This window comes from Poeciliopsis prolifica, unplaced genomic scaffold (assembly GCF_027474105.1).
Source record: "Poeciliopsis prolifica strain line A6 unplaced genomic scaffold, Auburn_PproV2 SCAFFOLD086, whole genome shotgun sequence".
Taxonomy (NCBI): Eukaryota; Metazoa; Chordata; class Actinopteri; order Cyprinodontiformes; family Poeciliidae; genus Poeciliopsis; species Poeciliopsis prolifica.
In genome coordinates this window covers 914606-937680 of record NW_026562461.1, presented here as the reverse complement: position 1 = coordinate 937680, position 23075 = coordinate 914606, and the positions used below count along the sequence as shown (strand labels likewise).

At 39.3% G+C, this 23075-nt stretch overlaps 1 protein-coding gene across 3 annotated transcripts in view; it reads right to left on the bottom strand.

Annotated features, from left to right (window-relative positions):
• Positions 1–5625: 5625 nt before the first annotated feature.
• Positions 5626–23075, bottom strand: part of efl1 (elongation factor like GTPase 1) — a 43147-nt gene continuing 25697 nt past the window's right edge. For all 3 annotated transcript variants that reach the window (XM_055022419.1, XM_055022420.1, XM_055022421.1), the window contains 11 exons: positions 20239–20357; positions 19473–19627; positions 16338–16473; positions 15420–15551; positions 14822–14969; positions 13095–13224; positions 12762–12888; positions 12348–12552; positions 11701–12197; positions 10833–11017; positions 5626–7344 (listed from right to left, as the gene is read on the bottom strand). In XM_055022419.1, the coding sequence (XP_054878394.1) occupies positions 7156–7344; positions 10833–11017; positions 11701–12197; positions 12348–12552; positions 12762–12888; positions 13095–13224; positions 14822–14969; positions 15420–15551; positions 16338–16473; positions 19473–19627; positions 20239–20357 (2023 nt within the window). In that variant the 3' untranslated portion in view covers positions 5626–7155. The remainder of the gene's footprint in view (positions 7345–10832; positions 11018–11700; positions 12198–12347; positions 12553–12761; positions 12889–13094; positions 13225–14821; positions 14970–15419; positions 15552–16337; positions 16474–19472; positions 19628–20238; positions 20358–23075) is intronic.

The window sequence follows — 23075 nt, the reverse complement described above, 5'->3', positions numbered from 1 at the left end:
ATAGACCCATGCACACAGCCATCAGTCCAATCACAGCCTGCAGAGACCACTTAAAGAGACAGCACTAGACTCTTCTTCACACACACACACACACACACACACACACGCACACGCACGCACACACACACACACACACACACACACACACACCACACACACACACACACACACACACACACACACACACACACACTCCAGGTAATAACCAAAGGACAGCTTGGGTAACTATGGTTTAGCTATTATATGTCTATGCATGAAGGTCAATTAATTTGAATACTTTGTGAAAGAATGATCTTGTGTTGAATCTCCAATCTCACTCCTTTTAATTAAAGCAGATCAACAGATGGATTATGGGGCTGGAACTTAGATAGACAGATGTCGCTTATTTAATTGGTGACTCTTTAAACAGACTCTGTGGACTACTTTTGATCAACGTCTTTCTCTATTAGATGATTCTTAAGAGGCTGTGTACTATGTGGCCCTGCATAGTATATAAACGTATGCTATAAAGTACAAAACAGGAACTGTTTGAGAGAGATTACATATCTATTAAACAGAACTTTGCTAATTTATTATTTTGATTTGAAACTTCCAAAGTAAGTCAATTCAATTCAAAAACCTTAATTTTTGTATTGAATCTCTTAAATTTTGAATCTCCTTTAATTGCCCGAGGGGCTATCAGTCCAAGGGGCAATTAAAGGAGATTTAATGCGGTGTTCAAATAGAGAAGCTTCTGTATGGACGTAATTATGAGGCTACATATGATTGCTATGAGTTTTGCTGGCAGATAATCAACTGCACTATTTTATAGCTGTAGCTTATGTACTGACTTATTGACTTACTTCTGAGCACATGAGATAAAGGGACCTGAGTTTCGAGTCAAGTCATGGGTGTTTAGAGAACAATTCCAAGTTGAATTTGAAGATTGCTATTGCAATTTAGGTGGAAGTACAGTGTAATTCTCTAACTTTATTTCTGACTAGTTATTTCAATATGATAAATTGGTTTCCCAATTAATAAGTGAAAGCTAGAGCAAACTACATGCATCATGTCACTTTTCTCTGCAGAAGTATAAGTCAGGTAGAGAAGTGGTGAAAGTTATAGTCATAGGATAAATAAAGGAAACTGACTTTGGAAAGAAGGGATACACTATATGCATTTTTTCCTTCAGACTACTCCTTTTCAGTCAAAACTTTTGCTTATATTAATATGTGACATGTTCATCTGAAACTTTGAGATGAAATCTTGTCTGAAAAACTGTTGGGTTTTTTTCGCCCACACAGACTTGGATCCAATTCTACGTCTGTTAATCAGAGTCCTGAGAAACCTCTGCAAATAGGAAGAAAACGACTCACTCCCAAAGAACAATAGCATTAAATGGGGGAAGCCTTTCTTGTGATCAAACAATTTGCAATAAGTTACAAACTGTCAAAATCTGAAAAGAAAGAAAGTACATCATTAGCTATGGAAGGAGTGGTGGGGTGATTCAAGGAAAATTGTCCATTTAACTGTACCATCTTCCTTATTAACAAATAACCAGTCTTTTCAGACTTTTATTTTTAAGATTCAGGATGTAAACAATGTATTGATGACAATTTGGTTAATAAGTTCCAGATACACACTTTGATTTCCAGCTCTGGTCCTGGTTTCTGCCCTGGATGGTAAAGCCTTACCTGCCATTACTCATTACACTGACCTGTCGAACTTTTAGTTTCAGAAAATCATCACTATGGAAGTTTTATTATCAGGATTCTGCAAATGAAATATTTTCGTAGTATATTTCAATCATTTCATTCCTTTCATTCAGTCTCGGCTTACTGAAAACAAGAAATTAACTTTCAGAGGAATATTTTGAAACATAATTTTGGGTATTATGATACTGATTTGACTTATTGATGCTTAACATTGATCATTTATAAGATTATCAATTACAAGAGGTGTACTGTCTGGTAATGAACAGATAGCATCATTAGGACTACGGAACAAAAGCTCTAGATAATGTTAAGGTAACAAAACAATTCATCACGTTGTGAGTAACTCTTGGAGCATAGTTGTGTAGTGAGTATGTTATTTTTCTTTTAGGTAAAGTGTACCAACAGCAAACATAATCAATGTTCTTCTAAGTTGGGCTTGTTGTCAGAAGATGTAAGTAAGACTACATGAGAGGGGGTATTTAAGGAAAAACACAGATTCACTGATTGTTTGTTGGTTGATATGTAGCATATATTTGAATTTGTGCAACAAACATCAAAAGACAAAAAAAAAAAAAAACTACATAAAACCTATAAAACCATCATTCAACAAATCGATAAAAAATCCAAGTGCTCACACATCAAATCTAAATAAATAATATAAATTGTAGTACATATTTTAATACAGACTGATGGTTCACATTGATCATTTATAAGCTTTATTAATAGAACCCTCAACTACTATGGGTGTGCTATATTTTGTTAGTGAACACACTTAAGTGTGTAAGACAATGGATGGAAGGAAAGCATCATTAAGACCAAAGAACATATAGCATATAATTCTGGGACAAAGGTTGGAGGTAATTTTAAAGGTAAAATTTTCCCATGTTGTGAACAACACTTGGAAGATGGTTGTGCAGTGATAAGAAAAAATATTAATTTAATTCCAATTTATTTGGGGGGAAAGCGGAAAGTTAAACGCCGGGTTACTGCCTGTAAAACATTCTTAAGAAATACATTTACAGATGAGGAACATTTACTGAAATGTAGCACACGAGCAAGTGTTTAAAAAAAAATTAAGAATTTTTTCCTATCTTCCTGGTTCTAGTGAGAACAGGAGCAGCAGCTTCTGGATCAGCTGCAGCTGGAGGATTGATTTGTTGGACAGGCCTGTGAAGACGCTGTTACAATAATCAATGCGACTAAAGATAAACACATGGATGAGTTTCTCTAGATCTGGCTGAGACATTAGTCCTCTAATCCTGGAGACGTTCTTCAGGTGATAGAAGGCCGACTTTCTAACTATCTTAAGGTTTGAAATTTAAGTTAACCAACCTTTTGGAGAAAGCATGACGCAGCGGGAAGATCAGTGTTGATTTAACAGCAAGAAAAAGACTGAACAAAAGTAACATTCACAATGATGCGAGGCCAAATTCTGGAAAGAGAGTGATGTCAGTGTTTGTCTTTCACTCGAACTCTGGAAACCTAAAAGTTATATTTGAGTAGCCTCAGTTAGGCCTGTTTACTACCTGTAAAATATTTTTAAGAAATACATTTACAGATGAGGAACATTTACTGAAATGTTTCACCATAACAAGTGTAACAGAAAAAAATCTGTAATCAATCTGTCAATTTTTATTTGTATAGCAGATTTCAGCCCTTTAAAGCAAGGCACTTCAAAGGGCTTTACATTATAAAAACACAGTCATGCAGCACAGAATCAACAATCAAAACATCACATGAAGTCAAGTTCAATCCTAGGACTCCTCTTCTTCAATATTTATATGCTTCCTCTTGCTCAGGTTATAACAGAAAATGATATTAGCTACTATATCTATGTGGATGATACTCAACTCTATAGTACAATAGTATCAGGTGACTCTGAACCCATCCAATCACTGAATAAATGCCTGAAGTATATTAATGTATGGATCTGCCAAAACTTTCTCCAGCAGATAGAAACAGAACTGAAGTTATCTTTGGACCTAAAGAGGAACGATGTAGAGCAGGGATGTCGAGGGCCAAAAGACCAAATTTGCTACAAGCCGAGGGCCGTAGCAATTTGCAGGACACAGTCTGTTAGGCACTCTACTGTGTACCCAGAACTGGTGGACCAGTAGGGAGGCTAACTGTGTTTTTTGTTATTAACACTCATTACAGAAATTCACCCAACTGGTCTCCGCTGTGTGCTGTATGTGGGAGAAGAAGTCACATTGGTGCCGTGACCTGTTCAGAACTACATCGGACCGGGCTTGTGACTTCTTCCATGCTCTTAAATGGGCAATATGCGACAAGTTTAGCCACTGGTTAAAAGGACGTCATTTCACAGTCTGGACGGACAACAACCCATTAACATACATACTAACAAAGCCAAGGTTAGATGCATGTGAACAACGGTGGGTTTCCAGACTCGCTGCCTATAATTTCGATCTGAACTATGTTCCTGGTAGCAAAAATGTTGTTGCTGATGCCTTAAGTAGAGAACCATTTGTTCAGTCATGCATGAGCCATCGCATTGTAACTGAACCGTATACCACACTAATTAACCAGGTGAATGGTATGTTGGACAAAACGGTCCAAGATGCATTTCGTTTTACAACCAACTGTCAGCTGGTTGTGGAGTGCACAGATGGCAATGCCGAGGTGCCCTCACCTGCTCCCCAGACATTATTAACGTCACAAGATGCGTCGGCTGTTCTTCAGGCACATGAGTCTGGAGGTTTCAGTCAGATGAGAGTCACTGATGCAGCTGTCTTGCAACTCAGTGACATTGATCAATCTACCTTGATACCAAAGAGTGAACTTGCTAATTTGCAAGGTCAGGATAGTGTGCTGGGCAGACTTTTCTATTATATGCAGCGACACTGGAGACCCACCAGACGTGAACGAGCTAGTGAGTCACCTGGTGTTTTAAACCTGCTGAGACATTGGCCTAAGCTTGTCATTAAAGATGGCCTGATGTATAGAGTTAAGAAAGACAAACAAATGAACATGACAACTCGACAGTTTATAGTCCCTGACTCTTTAAAAGCTGAAGTCCTTCAAGGGGTGCATCAGGGCCAGGCCCGCACACTGCCTCTTGCCCGACAGAGATTCTTTTGGATTGGGACGGAACGTGACATCATTAACCATGTGAAGTGCCGTTTTCGATGTTTAGTTGGTAAAACTCCAGAACCTAAAGACAGAGCTCCCCTTGAAAGTATTCACACCTCTGAGCCGATGGAACTGGTCTGTATTGACTTTTGGACAGCAGAGCTCCCATGCTACATGCTAAAATTAGCTTTCCCCTGTATCACTCGTTTACAACTGTCAATTACATTTTCAACCTAACCTAGAAAAGTGTATTCATTTACTCTGTGAGAAAAGTTTTAATAAGGTAGAAAACACCTTTTGCTGACTTTGTGGTTGTTCCATTGTGAATCGCGTGCTGAACGTCAGTGGGGAAACCTCTCAAACTTCTTCCAATCCACCTCTTCACCCCACTTCTTTAAGGTATTTATACTAGTGATTGTGAAAATAGCGCCCCCTTCATTTCCGGAATGCAATAGTCCCATTTCCATATAAGGTATGAGTCTGACAGTGGTCTGACCCCGCCCCTTTCTGCATGCTGCAGCGAGGTCCTTCTCGGCCTGAAACCCCCGGTTCTCTGCGTCCACTAAAAGTGTAGCCATTTTGGAGGAGGGGGTACCTGAAAGTTGATCTCTGCTCTGATTGCTGATGAACAATGAAGCTGCTCCTGCTTCAGTGACTTCACGGACTACCGTTGCATTGTGGGGAATGTATTGTTGGTGCGGGCAAAACGCCTGCGGGCCGCTGTGGCCTGCGGGCCGCTGTGGCCTGCGGGCCGCTGTGGCCTGCGGGCCGCTGTGGCCTGCGGGCCGCTGTGGCCTGCGGGCCGCTGTGGCCTGCGGGCCGCTGTGGCCTGCGGGCCGGTTCTAATAGTGATTAAATATCATCTTTGGGGCCACAAATAATTAATTTGCGGGCCGGACCTGGCCCGACGGCCTTGACTTTGACATATGTGATCTTGAGTCAATGCACAGCTTCAGTTATTACAACTAAAATCTTAAAGAGAGTTACAAAGTCCTCCTTCTACCACCTGAAGAACATCTCCCTGATTACAGGACTTATGTCTCAGCAAGAAAAGTGACTGGGTATTTGTAACTGTGAATTTGATGTGATTGTACCTCACAAGCAATTTTGGAAACTGTGGTTGTGTATTGGTTTCCTGTTGTGGTTGGTTTCCTGTGCATTTGTGAATATGTACCTCCATTTTGTGAATATGTACCTGGTCTTTGCCCAGTGTTATTGTATTTTTTTTTGTTGTGCTTTTTCTATTGTTTAGTTTTGTTGTAATGGGGAAAGTGGAATTCGGCAGGAGGGAGTGTAGCATAGATAAGGTTGTATAGAATTACATTTGTCATTACTTCCAAGTTTGGGTTATAAGTAACAGGTGAAACGGCACCCCGCCTGGTGGTTGGCAGTGTTAAATAGAGTAAACGCGGACATCTTGTTGCCAGTTCATGAGAGATGGGCGTGAGGTGCCGTACCCGTTGTGACGAACCTGATTCCTGATCAGTCCATACTCTGTTTCATACAGAGTATGGACAACCTTTCATCTCATCCCGTCTCCTGGCCCCTTATTCAGACAACGTAGAACTGATTTCGAACGATCACAATTTAAAGAGGTTACATTAGCTAAAAGGTGTTCATGATGGATGTGTTTATCATTGATTTTCTTTTTTTCAGACAAAGAAAGCAAATCAATAATACTTACACCAGCACACACTCCTTTGTTCTTGTTGGTCCTACGAAGGTTGAGCTGCTCATGCAGTCGTGCACAAGCTTTGATCCAAGCGAGGCATTCTGTTTCTGATTTGGGAAATCTGTGAATTTCACTAACACTAATATGATCAGGATACCTGACATCACCAGAACTGACACCCCACTGGCAATGGAGAACCATTCATTTTTGATTGCTGATGCAAAAACTTTCTGTCAGTCTGCTAGTCCACAATGTAGCCTGGCGCTACATTAGCATGTGTTTACTAATGCATGTACCTTAGCTTGTGTTTGTGAGACGGCCAGGCACATGGAAGCTGAGCTGCTACGTAGGATGGGCATCAGCCAATGAAACGCGGCCCCTGTGGTAAGGTCCATGTCCCTGTGGGCGACCAGGTGCCCGCGGGCACCGCGTTGGTGACCCCTGCTTTAAAGTGAACACAACATTGTTTTCTTTCTCTACAGACTTTATTCCTAATATATTGTAATTTAATCTCATTTCATTAGAAACTTGAGGAAATGTGCTGTTGCTGCCATATCATCTTTGAGCTCTAAGGACAACTGCATGATGACATTAAAGACTCATGGGAGAGTATAGTCCAACACAAAATGTTGCTGAATTGACTTGAAAGATGTCAACATTGTCAGAGAGACAGGGGGATAGGACGGACAGATATCTCATCTACTTGTTCTTGCCAAGTGTCCTCTGTTTCTCTGCATGCTCAACGATCTTCTCTTCCACAAAAAGACCTTTCCGTCGACGGACAGCGTTCATGTATTTCAGGGCCTGGTTCACAGAGTCCGCCTTCTCTCCAAAATGCAGGTATTCTTCTTCTGTGGTAGGAACCCAGTATGGGTCACTGCTGATCACCTGGTTTGCAAACATAACAGGCAGTCACCATGTGTTCATAAACAGTATAACCTCAAAGGTGATGCAGTTGGGTATGTAAGCAAACAGATTTTTTTTTCTGACAATTGCAAAACAAACCTTATTTATACAATAATATGTATTTATTACATATTTTATTCCCAAATTTTACTTTTGCCAATAAAATTTATTCTGAATAAAAAAGCAACAGGAGAATTTTATGCACATTTTTATTTCTTTAGAGGTCTTTTGAAACATGTAAGGTAAATATCAGCATAGTATGAAGTTTCTTTATTAAATTGTTGTTTCTACCAACTGGTTCCTTTTAAATGGGTTCAAACTGTGTCAGGGTTTCCCCCAGTGTTGTATAAGCCAGGAGGTCCACCAGGCTTTACTGGTGGACCCCCCAGCCAGGCCAATCGTTGCTTGTTTTTGTTTTTAGAAAAATTAAGAATAAAAAAATTTGTAAAAAATTATGTAAAAATGTTTTTTTATTATTTTATTTCTTTTTTATTATTATTAAATCCATATTGGAAACATCACTGTTGCTCTGACTGACGGACCAAATGTATTCCTAAAAGATAAGTTTATAGTTTATGCATTTAAAGCCAGGAGAGTGGAGCTGACCCAGTGGAGGAGTTCAAGAATCTCGGGATCTTGTTCAAGAATGAGGGAATGCAACGTCTCCTTGTGAAGCGGGTGCTGTACTGATCCGTCGTGGTGAAGAGATAGCTGAGTCAAAACGTGAAACTCTCGATTTACCGGTCGAGCTACGTTCCCATCCTCATCTATGGTCATGAGCTTTGGGTCATGACTGAAAGAACGAGATACAAGCGGCCGAAATAATTTTTCTCCGTAGGCTGTCTGGGCTCTCCCTTACAGATAGGGTGAGAAGCTCAGTCATCTGGGAGGGACTCAGAGTAGAGCCGCTGCTCCTCCACATCGAGAGGAGCCAGTTTAGGTGGCTCAGGTATCTGGTCAGGATGCCTCCTGGACGCTCCCCTGGTGAGGTGTTCCGGGCGCGTCCCACCAGGAGGAGGCCCCGGGGAAGACCCAGGACACGGTGGAGGGACTATGTTTCTCAGCTAGCCTGGGAACACCTCGGTATTCCTCTGGAAGAGCTGGAGGAAGTGGCTGGGGAGAAGGAAGTCTGGGCCTCCCTTCTTAGGTGACAGAAAATGAATGAATGAATGGATAGATGGATGGATGGATTGATGGATCTTTTACAAAGTAAACTTGCCAGCTCCTTAAAATATTACATTTGAATGTTAAACAATTTAAAATCTTTTGATTTATGTATACTGACACCATTAAACCAAATTCAGCAACAATGATAATCTCAAGTGTTACATTTATACAGTATATCTTTGCTAATGTTAAAATATTGTCAATTTTGGGGCCCCTGAAATCTTGGGGTGCCTTATGGATACACTGACTTAATTTGGATAAAACAGAAGTTCAAATAATTAATATTAATTTTGTCTTGTTTTTTTATTTGTTGCTTTTTAGACTAGTTCTGGGTTTAAATAGCATTTCACTTGCAATTTTTTCTCGAAACATATAATTGAACCATAAAAAACACATTCACACTCTTTCTGCCTCCAGTTCTGTAAAACCTGCACAGTCCTATTAGCGCCCGTATTATACAGATGCCAGATGAATACAAGAGTATTCAGCGTTTTTACTTAAAGCGTTAATTCTAATTTTCCCATGGTATGATACACTAACCCTCACAAGAAGATTTTGGAAACATGTGGAGGTTAAGGGAATGTCTGCAATAAACATACCTGCTCTGCAGCCAATGCTATGCAAGTAGCATTTTTACTACTTACATTTTTTTTTACATTCCAAGTTTTGGTAAATTGTTTTGTCAGAAAAGTCAAAATCTGTTGATTGTGATAGTGAAAGCAATAAAAGGTTAAAACATCTGAGAAGATGAGCACTTTCATTGGCACCGCTGATTTGTTTGGTTACCAGATAAAGTGGGAATCCTCATAATTCTAAACTCTTTCCATTTTCAAAAAATGAAGAGTTCACCATATTTAGGATGATCAGATTGAACAAATTGTTTTTGTATCTTGTAATCACCTTTGGCAATAAATGACCAGGGCCATTAGTTTAGAAAGGTGACAATATTTTAGTTTCTTCTCTAATACACGGTCAGCTGTGTCACCTTGAATACCCAAGCGTGTTCCATTCCAAATCACATTCAATCAGTTGTGGGCCGTCAGGGCCTGCAAGGCCTTCTCTGCTGGCCTAAAAATATCTGAATCACAGACCCATGTTTATTATATTTTGTCCATGAATACGTATTAAATAATTCCAAATGGTCTGTCCGCTTCCCGTTATTGCTGGCCTCCTGGTTGCGCTGCTTCCAGACGTGCATTTCCATATTTAAACATGTAACCAATCACAATGCAGCCACTATTTGTTGCCAGGGTCAAAGGAATCTGCCTGGAGACCTTCACAATCAGTTCTGCGGGCCCTGTAGCATAAAATAAATGTCGATCAAACTGTTGCTTCAACCAATCAAGGCCCTCTAGCAGGCGTATGGAAACGTCATCACATTCACACACTTTGATTGGATAGGCAAAGAGCGTACTAACCAGAGCTAGCAAACAGCATCTGTAGCGAGCTGCACAAGCAAAGATATTGTTGTGGTGATTTAAAAACTGTTTTGTCAACCCACAATGGCTGAAGAAGGAGAAGAAATGGACTTGGTTGGAGATTTACTGTCAAAGCCATTTTCAAGACGGATTTCTCAAGAAAAGCTGGACATTGTTAAGCAAGGTCGGTCTCTTGAACAGAGATTCTCAGCCCTTAAGTGAATTGAAACGGACTTCTTGATGGAACTGAAACGCATGGATAATCTGCACAACAGAGTGGTTGAAATCTTGAGGAAAGAAAGGAGGATGAATTTTGTGTACTAATAAACAGGATTTTTGGTGAGTAAAATGTTGCTATATTCCTAAATAATATTGCAATTTTATCAGGTTATTTGTGATGCTTTTTATGTGTGTGTCGCAGTTGTACCTGCAGTAGAAGTTTTATAGCGATAAAATAGTTATTGAGGGCTGGACTGATTCAGACGGAGCACTATTGAAGGCCTAGGTGTGAAAAGCATGGCCTGCCACTGCATTCAATCAACTAAACTTTTTATAGAAGGACTCCCACAAATGTGGAAAACAACATCAATATGAGTTGGAAGTCAACACCTAAGTTCTATTTTGACTCTCACAACAAATGCTTGTCTAGATCTTTAAAATGTGTTTTTACTTTGATACTCTCATCTAGTTTGTGTTGAACGTTTTTGGGAAAACTAATCAAATGAGTTTTAAAATAAATTTGACTTGGCAAAAAGTGTGGAAAAAAAGGGATATGAATACTTTCTGATGGTACTGTATAAAAATGATCAAATAATGATCACATGGCTTTTATAGCAGAGGAAAAGAAATTCTGGCTTTTCATGAAAGAATGGCTAAAGAGTTCACCTCCCAGTGGCTGAAAACCAGCTGTGGACTGGCCAGTCCACTTGTCCTCTTGCGGATCTCGTCAGCAAACCCAAAGCTCTCAGCAACAGGAAGAACAGCTGTGATGATAAACATATCTGTCCCTTCTTTCATCTCTTCATGGAGGACTCGACCTTCTCGCTTTCCAAGTACACCATAAACCCGGCCTTATGAAGGAGAAACAACATGCAAAGATAAGAGTAGCAACTGCTGAGATCATCCCAAAAAAAAAAGGATGGCAATTTTATTTATGTATCATTTTCAGCAACAAGGCAATTTAAACTGCTCTACATGACTAACAGGAAAATAAAACAAGAAACTAGCAAAAATCATTACATTGCAGTGGTGAAGTAGGAAAAGCGATGATAGGATATCAAACAGACAAGACTTTATAACGTTCCAGTTGGTGTTAATCAAAGGAAACTCTAAGCATATAGATTTAAGAATTAAGATTTAGAGTTTATTCTTTGTCGCTGTACACCTGTTGCCATGGCTACTTTTGCATCCAAAAAACATGAATGCCAGAGTAGTTCTCAGGAGGAGGTTTTTGATGCATTTTAATGCTTATAAAAGTGACAGAAATATTCTGAAAGTTGACTTCATACAAAAAATTTTAATATAAATATTAATTTTGTGGTAGAAAAACGCCTCATTTAATCTCTGCCAACAATCAGATCAACCACAGGAGCTGCTTTTTCTCGTCAACCATAGCAGGAGGCCGACTACACAAGGAGGCCCCAAGCAATAAATAAAGAAATAAAGAAACAAAGCTTTTTTCAAATTGCCCTAAATGTTCTTAAAAGCTTGGAATTATTTATGCAATGATGTATTAAGAAAAAGACACCCTTACCCAGCACCTCAGCAGTTGCCAGGATCTCACAAGTGTACATGGCTGCCATCAGTCTCTGGGGCTGAGCCTGGAAGGCATGCCGGCATGCCTCCTTCATGACCGCGATCAGCTGGCCAGAGACTGGCCCATAGCAGTCCACAGAAGAAGCGTCAGACCTTCGCTCTGCTGTCCCATCTACACTGTTTCCATGTGAATTGAAATCTTGCAATGCTTCAGGGGAAACAGAGTCCTCTTTTAAGGTGTCTGGATTTTGTGAAAAAACTACAGACTCTACATCCCACCTCTCAACCGAGAAGCAAACTCCCATCAGGGGTTCTTCACACATGGGACCAGACAGGGTTGCAAGTTGGAAACCACTGATGATACTGTTATCAAAGTCTCGGAGTGGAGAAGCTGGAGTTCTAACTTGATCATTACTGTGTCTCCACTCAAGACACTGCCACACTGACGGTCTGCTGTAGTCTTTAATGCTGTTCAGAAGAATGTTGGGACCATACCTGAAAGCAAACAAAAAACCAACCAGATTACCAACCCCAGGAAGTAATATTAACAGAAAAATGCTGTCTGAATTTGCAACAACATTGATTATGAAAGCTGAGATTGATTGGAAATGGTTAAATCTGCTCAGGAATGCCACCAGGTCTGACCTCCGAGGCCCAAAAGCCCAGATCCGTTGCACAACATTCCGCCACCTTCTTCCCTGCAGCAAGCTCTGAAGATGGTCTTTCAGTTCTGCAATAGCCTCCAGGGTCTTGAGATTTATGTCCACGGCTCTCCCCTCCCTGAGGGACGAGTTCATCAGCTCCAGAGTCCGAATTAACTCAGAGTTTCTCTCCAAGAGAACAGTCACCTCTGTCCAGAAAGACAAGACAGCTGAGCTGAAGTCACCAACAAGTTAGTACCCATTAAAAATGCATTCAAACTTCAAACTCATGGAACATACAGTGCATCACTGTTCCAAGTTCCTTCATGTTTTTAACCTCAAACATCAAATACCACTTTATCCATTTAAAGGAATTCAAGCCACACTTGGACTGAGTTAATGTGTGTTTGTGTATTACCCTGTGGTAATGGGATGGCCCGTACACAGACAGTCGCAAGTCTGTTAGGAGTGGTGAGGGTAACAAGACCTTCAGGGTCCATATGCTGGCAGTCAGATGAACGACCCTGAGAGAGTTCTTCTTTCATCTGAAACACAGCCAAATGGTAAACTGGTGGTTATTTCCGCTGGTCAAAATGACTCAAAAGCTTGCTGTCATTTATGACTGAATCAAAGAATAAGACTCATTTACTCCTCGTATAAATTTCTTCAAACTTTCTTTGAATATCTGTAAAAGACAGTGACTCTGTCTTTAACATTCTGAAAAACATCAATGTTTTCATGGCTGACTCACCTGATGAATGACAGCAACTTTTTGTTGCTTGCCAAGTTCCTCATTCACCATATCCACCTTTGGAGGTCGCACCACAGTTTCTCTGAATGGAATGATGGGCTTAGACACACTAATCTCTATCTTGGCAAACCTTCAGAGACAAATTAGACAAAGTGGAGGAGTAATTAGTAGTGCTCTACTGACTCCTGCAATATGAAATCTATTCAAAACTTTATACAATTAACACAAAATATCCAGTGTAACCTTCAACAAAGCGCACAACTTACTCTTTTCAGTCAATCTGCAATATTATTTGATATTATGCAGTAGATCTACACTGTAAAATCTGTTTTGGTAAAGTAAAAAAAAAGAAAATGCTTTCGACTTTGATTGAACCTCTTTAGACAATCAAATAGGTCAGTACTTGAGCAGTACTTTTTCACACAGAGCAGATCGAAAGGGTCAACTTCTGTGAAGTTTATTAGTTTAGCACATTTCAGCAACAAGTGCATTAAAAACATTACACAATAAACACATAAAACCTTACACTGCAGTGGCAAAATAAAGCATAGTAATAAAACGTTTTGGGCACCCCTGGACTAAACCATTGTTTTAAAAAAATGGCAGAGGAAACAGGGAGAACCTAAAAATTCATCCTTTTTTTTCCTAGATGAATGGCGGATTTATGTCATTCTAGTAAGTAAGTAAAGTTTATTTATAAAGCACATTACACAGTCATAAAATCACAGTGCACCGTACAACAGAAATCAACTTTAAAACCATATAAAACATAAAAATTGCAGTAAAATCAAGAAATAAAATCCTGAGAGAATATAAATATTTTTGCCTTTTAAAAACGTCCACTAAGTCAGCAAAATGGAACTGCAAAGGTAAACTGGTCCACAGCCTTGAGGGCATCGACTGAAAGGTCCGGTCCCCTTTTTTGTACAGTATTTTGTCTGCTGCACAAATTGTTTGGGCTTGTATGAAACACATTAATTTTGCACAAAAGCAATTTACTGACTGAAAAGCCCTGCCCCCTTTAGTTCTCAGCAAAACATGTGGAAAAACCAGGAGATTCAGAGACTGAGAATGAAGGCCATGAGCAGCAAAATATTTAGTTAAAAGCTGACAAAGATAATCAGGAGCCTGGCCATGAAGTTCTTTCTTTTGCCTTTTCATATTTGCATTGTTTAACTACAAAGATTTCTTTTATGATTTATTTGGAAGAAAGGTGGCAAATCCAAAATTTGTAAAAGTTTAGATTCCTGACCCCTGAATCCCTGGGATTTCCACTCATGCTGCAAACCCTGAATCTCCTGGCAGGGCACCAACTACACATCACTGCATCGGGTAGCAGAGTCTCTCTGATTGATTGATGCTCTGTGTCTAGCACTACACCACATAGACTTTGCATGTAACCCAGATGATCCTAAGACCCAAATCGGGTTTGGTCTGATATGCAGCATTAGTCGCTCTACTCCCCAAATTTGGAATTCAGAGCTCCTCGATCTACGAAACATCGCATGTTTAAATCTGGTCTGAAAACACACGCTATCTTTTTTCTTCTTCATTCTTTTATTTATTGCATTTCTATTCCAATTATTTATTTTATTTCTTATTTTTTTAACTGTACAGCAACATTGAGTGTCCTCAAAGGCACTTTTAAATGAAATGAATAATAGACATAATATTATTATTATTAACAGAAAAAGTGGATGGAAGAAGATGTGATAAAACATGCTCACCTCTCTCTGAGGTCATCTAGACAGCGCTGCAGGTGAACTTCTCCAGCAGTGACCAGAACATGCTCTCCTGTTTCCTGTACCAGAACCTCAGCACACGGATCTGCCTGGCTCAACAAACGCATCCCAGAAATCAGCTTTGGCATTTCACCTAGAGCATACATGTGGAAAACGTTCATTTTATTGCCATTGCATTCAATGCAACAGGTATCAGTTCATTTCTTTTGGTTTAATAATTTAACTCAGTTAAAAACAAGATGTTGGTGATTCCAAAGCGAAATCAGCCACTTAAAGTAAGGCTTCATTCAGATCCATACAATGCTTCCTGCAGGTTCAAGTTTGAAGAACATCAAGGATTTTCAGCCAATGGAATTAGTTTTTACCAGAGAGGGCACTTACAGTTTCTAGAGCAATTTTCAAGTGAATATGACAAGCTGGATATCATAAACCTCCACTCGTAATCTCATTCCAATAGTTGTTAAGCACAAGGACAACAATCGCATCTCAGGTGAAGTCAAGAGAAAATGTGGAATGGGTGGAAACCAGTAGATATTGTGTCCTTCAAAAGTAAATCACAAACTAAATGCCTGGTGAAACCTACTTGGATGTTTTGGCTCTACAGCAACCCGTACAATGGGTGCAGCTTCAAAGTTGAGTGGAGTGAAGGGGGAACAAGCAGGGGAAGATGACAGGGTAGCTGTCTTTAAGACACAGTCCTCCAAACCGCCAATACCTGAAAAAAGATGACAGAAGATGGGCAAATGCTACAATAAACAAAAAGGTTAGGAAGACAAAGCAGAAACAAAATCAAATGATTATTTTAAGTTGAATGATGGCAGCCACGCTTTTCAGCTGTCATTTCTGTCTAAAACCTTGAAGGAGCTGCAGGGAGATACCAAACAAATCCCTGTGTGCAACACTGGCAACAAGTCTTTTATAGAGAAAAGAGCTCGGCTTCTGGCACTGCTTCAGGAGATCGAGAAGCATCTTCAGAATGAAACAGAAAGCAAATCTAGAAAGAATCAGTAGGTGGTTGTATCCCAGTATAAAACATTTATGAAAATTGATCAGACTTTAAGGAAAATCTGTATTGGCAATAGATTTTACTTGAACTGTGCCACTACGACAGACTGGCAACCTGGGTGACACCGCCTTTGACCCAAAAAGTTAGCTGGAGAGGCACCAGCGATCCCTCCTGACCCCACTAGGGACAAGGGTGTTAGAAAATGGATGGATGAACTGTACTACTGCTTACATTTTGTTCAAAATATGGACAGCAAGACAGAGAGAATAAAAGGCCCCCATCACAAACTGTATCAACAGAAGAAGTTGGTGCTGATAAGACAACTTTTTTTTTTTTTTTTTTTTTTTTTTACAACAAATGGTGTTTCCCGTGTTGGAAATAGAAAAATCTAGCGCTGGTTTAGAACAAGAAGGCCCAAATAAATGTGAAGATGTCTGAAGTTTTTCCAAATACAGTGCAGTCCTGATAAAAAGGCACATAAATGATCAAATCTACCCATAACATTTCCAGCAGGGATTTCCTCCAACTCTTCCAGTTCTCGGCCCATTTGCAGGTAAAGGTTTTCCACGGTACAACAGGACAGATGAGGTACTTCTGGAATACAGTCAGATGTACTGCATCCTTCAGGCAGCTAGCATAAAGAAATAAGAATACAACATGTTAGAAAAAACAGTTCAGTGTTTGTTTGTTTTTTTGTTATGACTGAAAATAAAAATCTGTTATTGAGCAGGAATAACAGATGTGTTCAAATCTAGCAGCATAGAAGACATCTACTGCCATCTTGGCTTAGAAAAGGCTGAGAACATGGCTAATAATAATAATAATTATAAAGTGTAATCAAGAAGAAGTGATGGGGTATAATTAAACACAAAAGTACCTGCATGAAATATTTTTTTCTTATTTTGGATACCATCTCATGGTATTTGCATCATTTAGTTTCAGAACTAATCCAATGCTACTTGTGTCATTTTCAAGTAGTCTTCTTTCCTTCTAGCTTATTTTCAGATTTGAAATGATCCTGTTTCTTGGTCCCCATCCCTTGGTCCAAATGGAGACCAAAGTTGCAACATGTAACATTTTTAGCTGTTGTGGTCCACTGCCAGACTAGGCCTGTCACGATAACAGATTTTGCTGGGCGATAAATTGTCTCAAAAATTATTGCGATAAACGATAATATTGTTTGAAGACCTTTTTACATTGATTTAATGGAAATTACGTAATAATACATGTGATTTTCTGCCAAAGATAGAAACATTTTACTTTCAAAAGACACTTAACACTGGGACTGATACACAAAATAAATAAAACAACCAAAACCAAAAATAAAATAGATTCTCAGTCTCCATTAACAATAAATGTACTTGAATACAAACTATACAACATAAAGCCAAAGTGGAAATAAATACTGCATTCAACCAAAAGAGTGCAGATTATGAAGTCTGTATAGTATATTGGCCTTCAGTAATAATTAGATTTAAATAGAGAAGAATCCGACTGCCTGATGCAATAGTTCAAACTACAGGATTTTTTACCCTGAACGACAATCTTAGTTCTAAGATTGTAGAACGAAGATCTAAATCAAGAATTTATCCAGACTGGGAGAGTGACGCAGCCTGTTGAATGTGACCGGTAGCCAATCAGAAAGCGCGGATTCTCCTCCTGCTTTCTGAGGGGAAACACGGAGGGAATCCCTAACAGCTGACACGATGCAACCCGAAGTCCAGCAGACATCGGAAACAACATGAATGTTTATTCAACATTTCATGCAAAGAAAATATAAATAACTAGGGGAGGAGTTGGAGCAAAATTTCTACCAGAAAACCCGGTAACTTTTCACCTGTTCTTCGTTAACGTGACATAAATAGGTTATAATGATTTTCATTCAGTCAGACTGACACTAGCCACATGCATTGCAGGTAGATTGTAGTAAGCAATTGATTAATGCCTGGTTTCAATATTAGTGAACTGGACTTATTATTTTGTGTCCATTGCTGGACACAACACGGTTCGATCGAACCGTTATACCGAGGATTTCTGTCGGCTAATGTGTCTCTCAGGTTTTGGTAATGGGCCGACAATCAGCGACATCAGATGGTGCAGCGCGCTGGGCATTACACTAAGGAAGTAAGGAAGGGAGGGTCAGTGGAGAGCACCGGAGTTGAGCCTTTTTTCATTCAGTGTCAACAGTAAGAGAAAAAGGCAGGAAGAAACGACATAGATGATAATTGAAATGACGTCGATAGTTTTAATTTATCGTCCGATTAATTGACTTATCGTTTATCGCGACAAGCCTATGCCAGACTGCACTGTATCAAACCTACCAACTTCTGAAAAACCTGTCCCCACCTCTCCTGTGGGGGGACGTTAGTGGGGAAGGAACTGTAATAGAAAATTTCATTTTTAACCTTATTTCATCTTGAATGTAAATGCTGAAAGTCAGTTGTCTTGAAAACCTGACATGTGGATTGTAGTTACTACCCCTGTCTTACCCTGCACCCATGAGTAACTGACAAAGAAGAATTAGAAGTTTCTCCTGAAATCCTTATCGGCTCTTTTTCTTTGCCATAAAATCGTCCCCTCCAAAGAGGTGAGGGACAGTTCATGAGGAGAGGGTAATGACTGTCTCTGTGGTCCATCTGGCAAAAGAGATCAGATCAGACTTTGGGTGGGCCTTTTTTCTGGTCTGGATATATAACTATGTGATGAGTGTTGTTCAGGGATCTTCTCCTGACTGATTTCATTGAGACGAGTGATTGAACACTTTTGCCTTCGAATAAAGACACTTAAAGACAAAGATTAATCTTTCTCTTATTATTGAAACAGAGCCTCATTCTTTGTTAAATGAAAATTCCATAACAGAACCTTCACACGATATAAACAAAAATGGGCTGGTGTGAAAATGGCAAAACAGAGTATTCTTGTTTTATCTGCATCACAGTTTGATTGTTCATTCACATTTCCCCAAGTTAACCGGGCTTTCTGGGCTACTTAACAAGAGTTTGAGTAAAGCAGACTAGACAAGCTGGTGTGAAAGCACACTTGGATGAAAACTTCTGTCAACTGCAGAAAACTATCTTGATTGGCATTTCAGAAGTTCAATGTCAATTGACACCGAGGTATTACAAATGTCAACCTTACCACAGTGATGCCAGTACAAAGATAAAACTAGGCGTAGAGCTAGGCAGTTTGGTTTTCCACAGCCAGAGAGCCATCTGGAAGCAAATTTCCATTACATCTCTACTAAATGCTTGATCTTTGCTCTGCTGGCTGAAAATAGACGGCAGCGTGTCTTTTTGCCTGAGTAAACATGTCTTATACCTGCTTCCTAAACTGTTTTTAACCAGTTAAGCCCCTGAGTACATTTCTGTGAAGCATATATGAACAGCAGAGCATACTGAAGTGATGCATATCCTTTCAGATCACCTAACAACGCTAAAATACATGACAGGTTATGAAGCTGCTAACAGCAGCAGTTCTGTACAGTTTCACACAGCGCTATGTGGGGTAAAGACCTGACATCATGAAAAACCACACAACTCAACTTACATCAAATCGTTTTACCATTCTTTATATTTCTCTACATACATTAGACAAATAATGGAGGTGTAAAACAGGGAGTGTAAAGTTTACCAGACTCAGGCCCTGAACAGGATCATACTTTGGTCCCAGAACAAAAACCCTTTGACCTTTCTTGACTGTCCCACTGTAGATTCTTGCGAATGCGATGAAGACTTCCTTCTGCTCCTCTTCCTCTTCTGGCTTTAGAGGCAGACTTGTCATAGTAGCTGACAGAAAACAAAAAAAGTCATACAATATATATAATATATACTTTATTCTAAAAATATTAATATATTTTGCTTAAAAAAAACACTAGACTGTATGGACTGGATTGTACAATAAAACATGTCCAATTTATAATAAATTGGGAAAATATTTTCTTCAGGAAGATCAATGCTTCTCATTAAGATATGACTAATAACATCCTGTTGTGCATTACTGAAACGTTTAAGTTAAAGAATATTTCTACCTTTATGTTCAATGCTTTTCTTTATTATTTACTGATATTTATTACATATTGTATCATCTTAAACCTGAATAACTTACTTAGCTTCTACCTGAGGTGAATAGCTGTTTTTTTATTTCTGTTAAGAGTAAAAAAATTTAAATCAGTTAACTCATGTGCTTATCCCAGTCGTGTTTTCATTGGTTGTTAGCTAGTTATTAGCTCACATAACCCAACCATTTCTTCATCATCTGTCACACAGACATATATTTAGGCTGAATTGTCCTGAAGATTGACCACAACTATTGCAGACTGATGTAAATTCTTTCAGACAAAAAATGACTAAAACAAAAAAAGAAAAATATATTTTTTTTTTTTGCTGTGCTAACTGACCTTCTGCTGGAGCACTACCTGACCAGGTGGCCCTCTCAAGGCTCTCTCCAGCCAGTTTCTCAGCATGCCTTTGTCTTGCCACTTCCCTACGCTGAGAAATCTCCTCCTGGTTTAAAGGCCTGAAAACAAATAGGTGAAGAGTAAATACAGGAGCCTAATAGCGGTTGATAAATCAATATATTCCATATGAGAACTTTCTCATATGGAATATTGTCTCTCTCAGTCAAGCGGCCAAGTCTATTCATGCTTATACGCTCAGAAGAATTATTCATTGATAAAAAACAGCAGACGTATGCACACCCAGCTTCAGGAGCCAGACAGTCTGACGTTCACGGGTACCAGCATTTTGGTACCAGAACTAGGACGAAGTTTTCAAATTGAGCTCAAGGGATTTTTATGTAAAATTTGCTTTCTGTATTCATTTCTCTGGTTTCTGTATTGGCTAACTCCTTCTCAGTGACAGTATAAGTCAGGTGAGTCAAACTCATTTTCGTTTTGGGCCAAATCAAGATCATGAAGGCTCTTAAAGGGCCAGTTGTGCCAGAATGTGTTGATAAAACCTGTTCACAAACTGTTAATATGTCAATGAATTCTTAAAATTACATATTATTGAAGATCTTTTCAGTCCCTTCAGGAACTAATAATAAATGCGATTGTTTATTTATTCGCTGTATAAATCATGGACTATAATCATACATCAACTAAATTCTCAAAAAACTGAAGGGATTGATTGATATAAATTGGCAGTGAACAGATAAAAACTGCATTGATAATATTTAATCACACTTAGTGTTTAGTCTAGTCTGTGGAGGGCCACATAAAAAGCTATTGCAGGCCGAAATTGGCCCCCGGGCCTTGAGTTTGACATATGTGGTATAAGTCATGCTACCTTTGACGCTAGGGAATAAGATGCTTGATTAATCCTAATGACCCATTAGAATTAAATGGGGGGAGTAGATAATTAACTAGAAAATTCCTGAAGAAATTTAACTGGGGCATGCCAAAGTGTGTCCATCGGTTTGGACCTAGCGTTCTGATGCTAAAAATTAGCATCAATGCTAAGCTTGGCAAAAAATTACAAAGTATCATGTGGAGAATCACAAGAATGTTCACTAACATGGACTTGTACCATTCAGTATGTTAAAATAAGTGTATAAGCTCAAATTAGCCAAAATGCTAATGTTAGCATGAATACTTTCAGTGGCATGTGGGGCATCTCTAGCATGTTATCTGTAATTGACTTACTCCATTCAGTATACTAAAAATTGCTAACAAGTAGGAAAAATAGCTAAAAGCTTATTTAAGGTAGAAGGCTAATGCTAATGCTCTGCCTTGCTGCACAAGGCAGAGTCCTTACCCGAGAGAAAAAGATCATGCTGGATAATCTTTAATGTTAATGTATTGTCTTGCTGCGCAAGACAGTGCCCTAATCTGAAAGAAAAAGATAATACAAGCGAATGTCATTGCAGCGCCTACGGCCCTGCACTAGCCACAGATGGATCTTAAGGCTTTTATTTTGAATTTTTCAGTAAACTTGATTTTGCCCAAAACACAAGCAGTTCTAAAGTCCAGCTTTTTCCTCAGAGTTCTGCCATACTTAGAATTACAGTGATGCGTTTTTGTAGTCCTAATCAACTGCTTGGCCCTGCTGTGTTCCATTGCTATGGTAATGGATCCTCTGCCAGCTGTGAGTCAGACAGGGGATGACAAAATTCTATCAGTTTGAGGCAGCCATTAGCTAATGCCCTAAATAGAGAGAAAAAGATGATGCAGAATAATCTTATTGCACTGCCTGTGGCAGTGCACTCGCGGAGGCAGTGAAATGCTAATATTTGTGCTAAAGTTAATGCACTGTCCTGCTGCATAAGACAGTGCCCTAACCTGAAACAAAGAGATAATGCAAGCTAATATTATTGCAGTGCCATCTTAAGGCTTTAATTTTGAAATTTTCAGTAAGCTTCATTTGAAATTTCCAAACTAATCCCATGATTAACAGTGATTGGGTTAAATCAGTTATAAAATGCCCAAAACAACAATGATCTCATGTAAAAGCTTCAGGGCTTTTATTTTGAAATTTTCTGTCAGCTTCATTTTAAATTGCCAAACTAATCTCATGTGTAATACTAGTTAAGTCAGTTATAAAATGCCCAAAACCCAAGCAGTTCTAAAGTCCAGCTTTTTTCTGAGAGTTCTGCCATTTGCGCCTGGGAAAACTTCAAAGCGGTTTTAGCTACACAATAAACTATAGAAATTTGTTTTTCTTTGCAAGGTACTCTTGGCACCTAAAAACTGCACTGCAACAAACGGCTGTAAAAAACTCAGCTCTTTAGTGTGATCTGAAATGTGTATGGGACTTGCTGCTGGATCACATGCAGGAAAAGTCACAATTGTCTTTGTTAAGGGCCATTACCCAACTATCGTTCCTCATAAATTTTCATTTTGAGTCCTATTCACTACTTATCGAGGCACTTTAAATAGAAGGAGGTTTATGCTCAATTTCAAAGTGTGTGTTTCAGAGATTAACTTATAGGAATTTTCCCAGTTTCATAATGCATATGGGTGATTGCTGTGTCATGCTTCATCCCAATGTGCAGCACCGAGCAAACCAGAAGACCTGAATGGTCTGGTATTGCCATTTTATCAGGTCTTTCACAAAACGTTCCCTTTTCTTAGTTTACCCACAGTCAGCCGTGCCCCCGCTGGACTGGAAGCTGTTTGTTGTTTTTCCTAGAGTGGCCAACACTGTTTTTCCTATATGAAATTGTTACAATATGGGCTCCTGCTTTCCCCATATACGCCGTCACTGTTTAGCGGTTAAAATGGTTCAATCCGTTGTT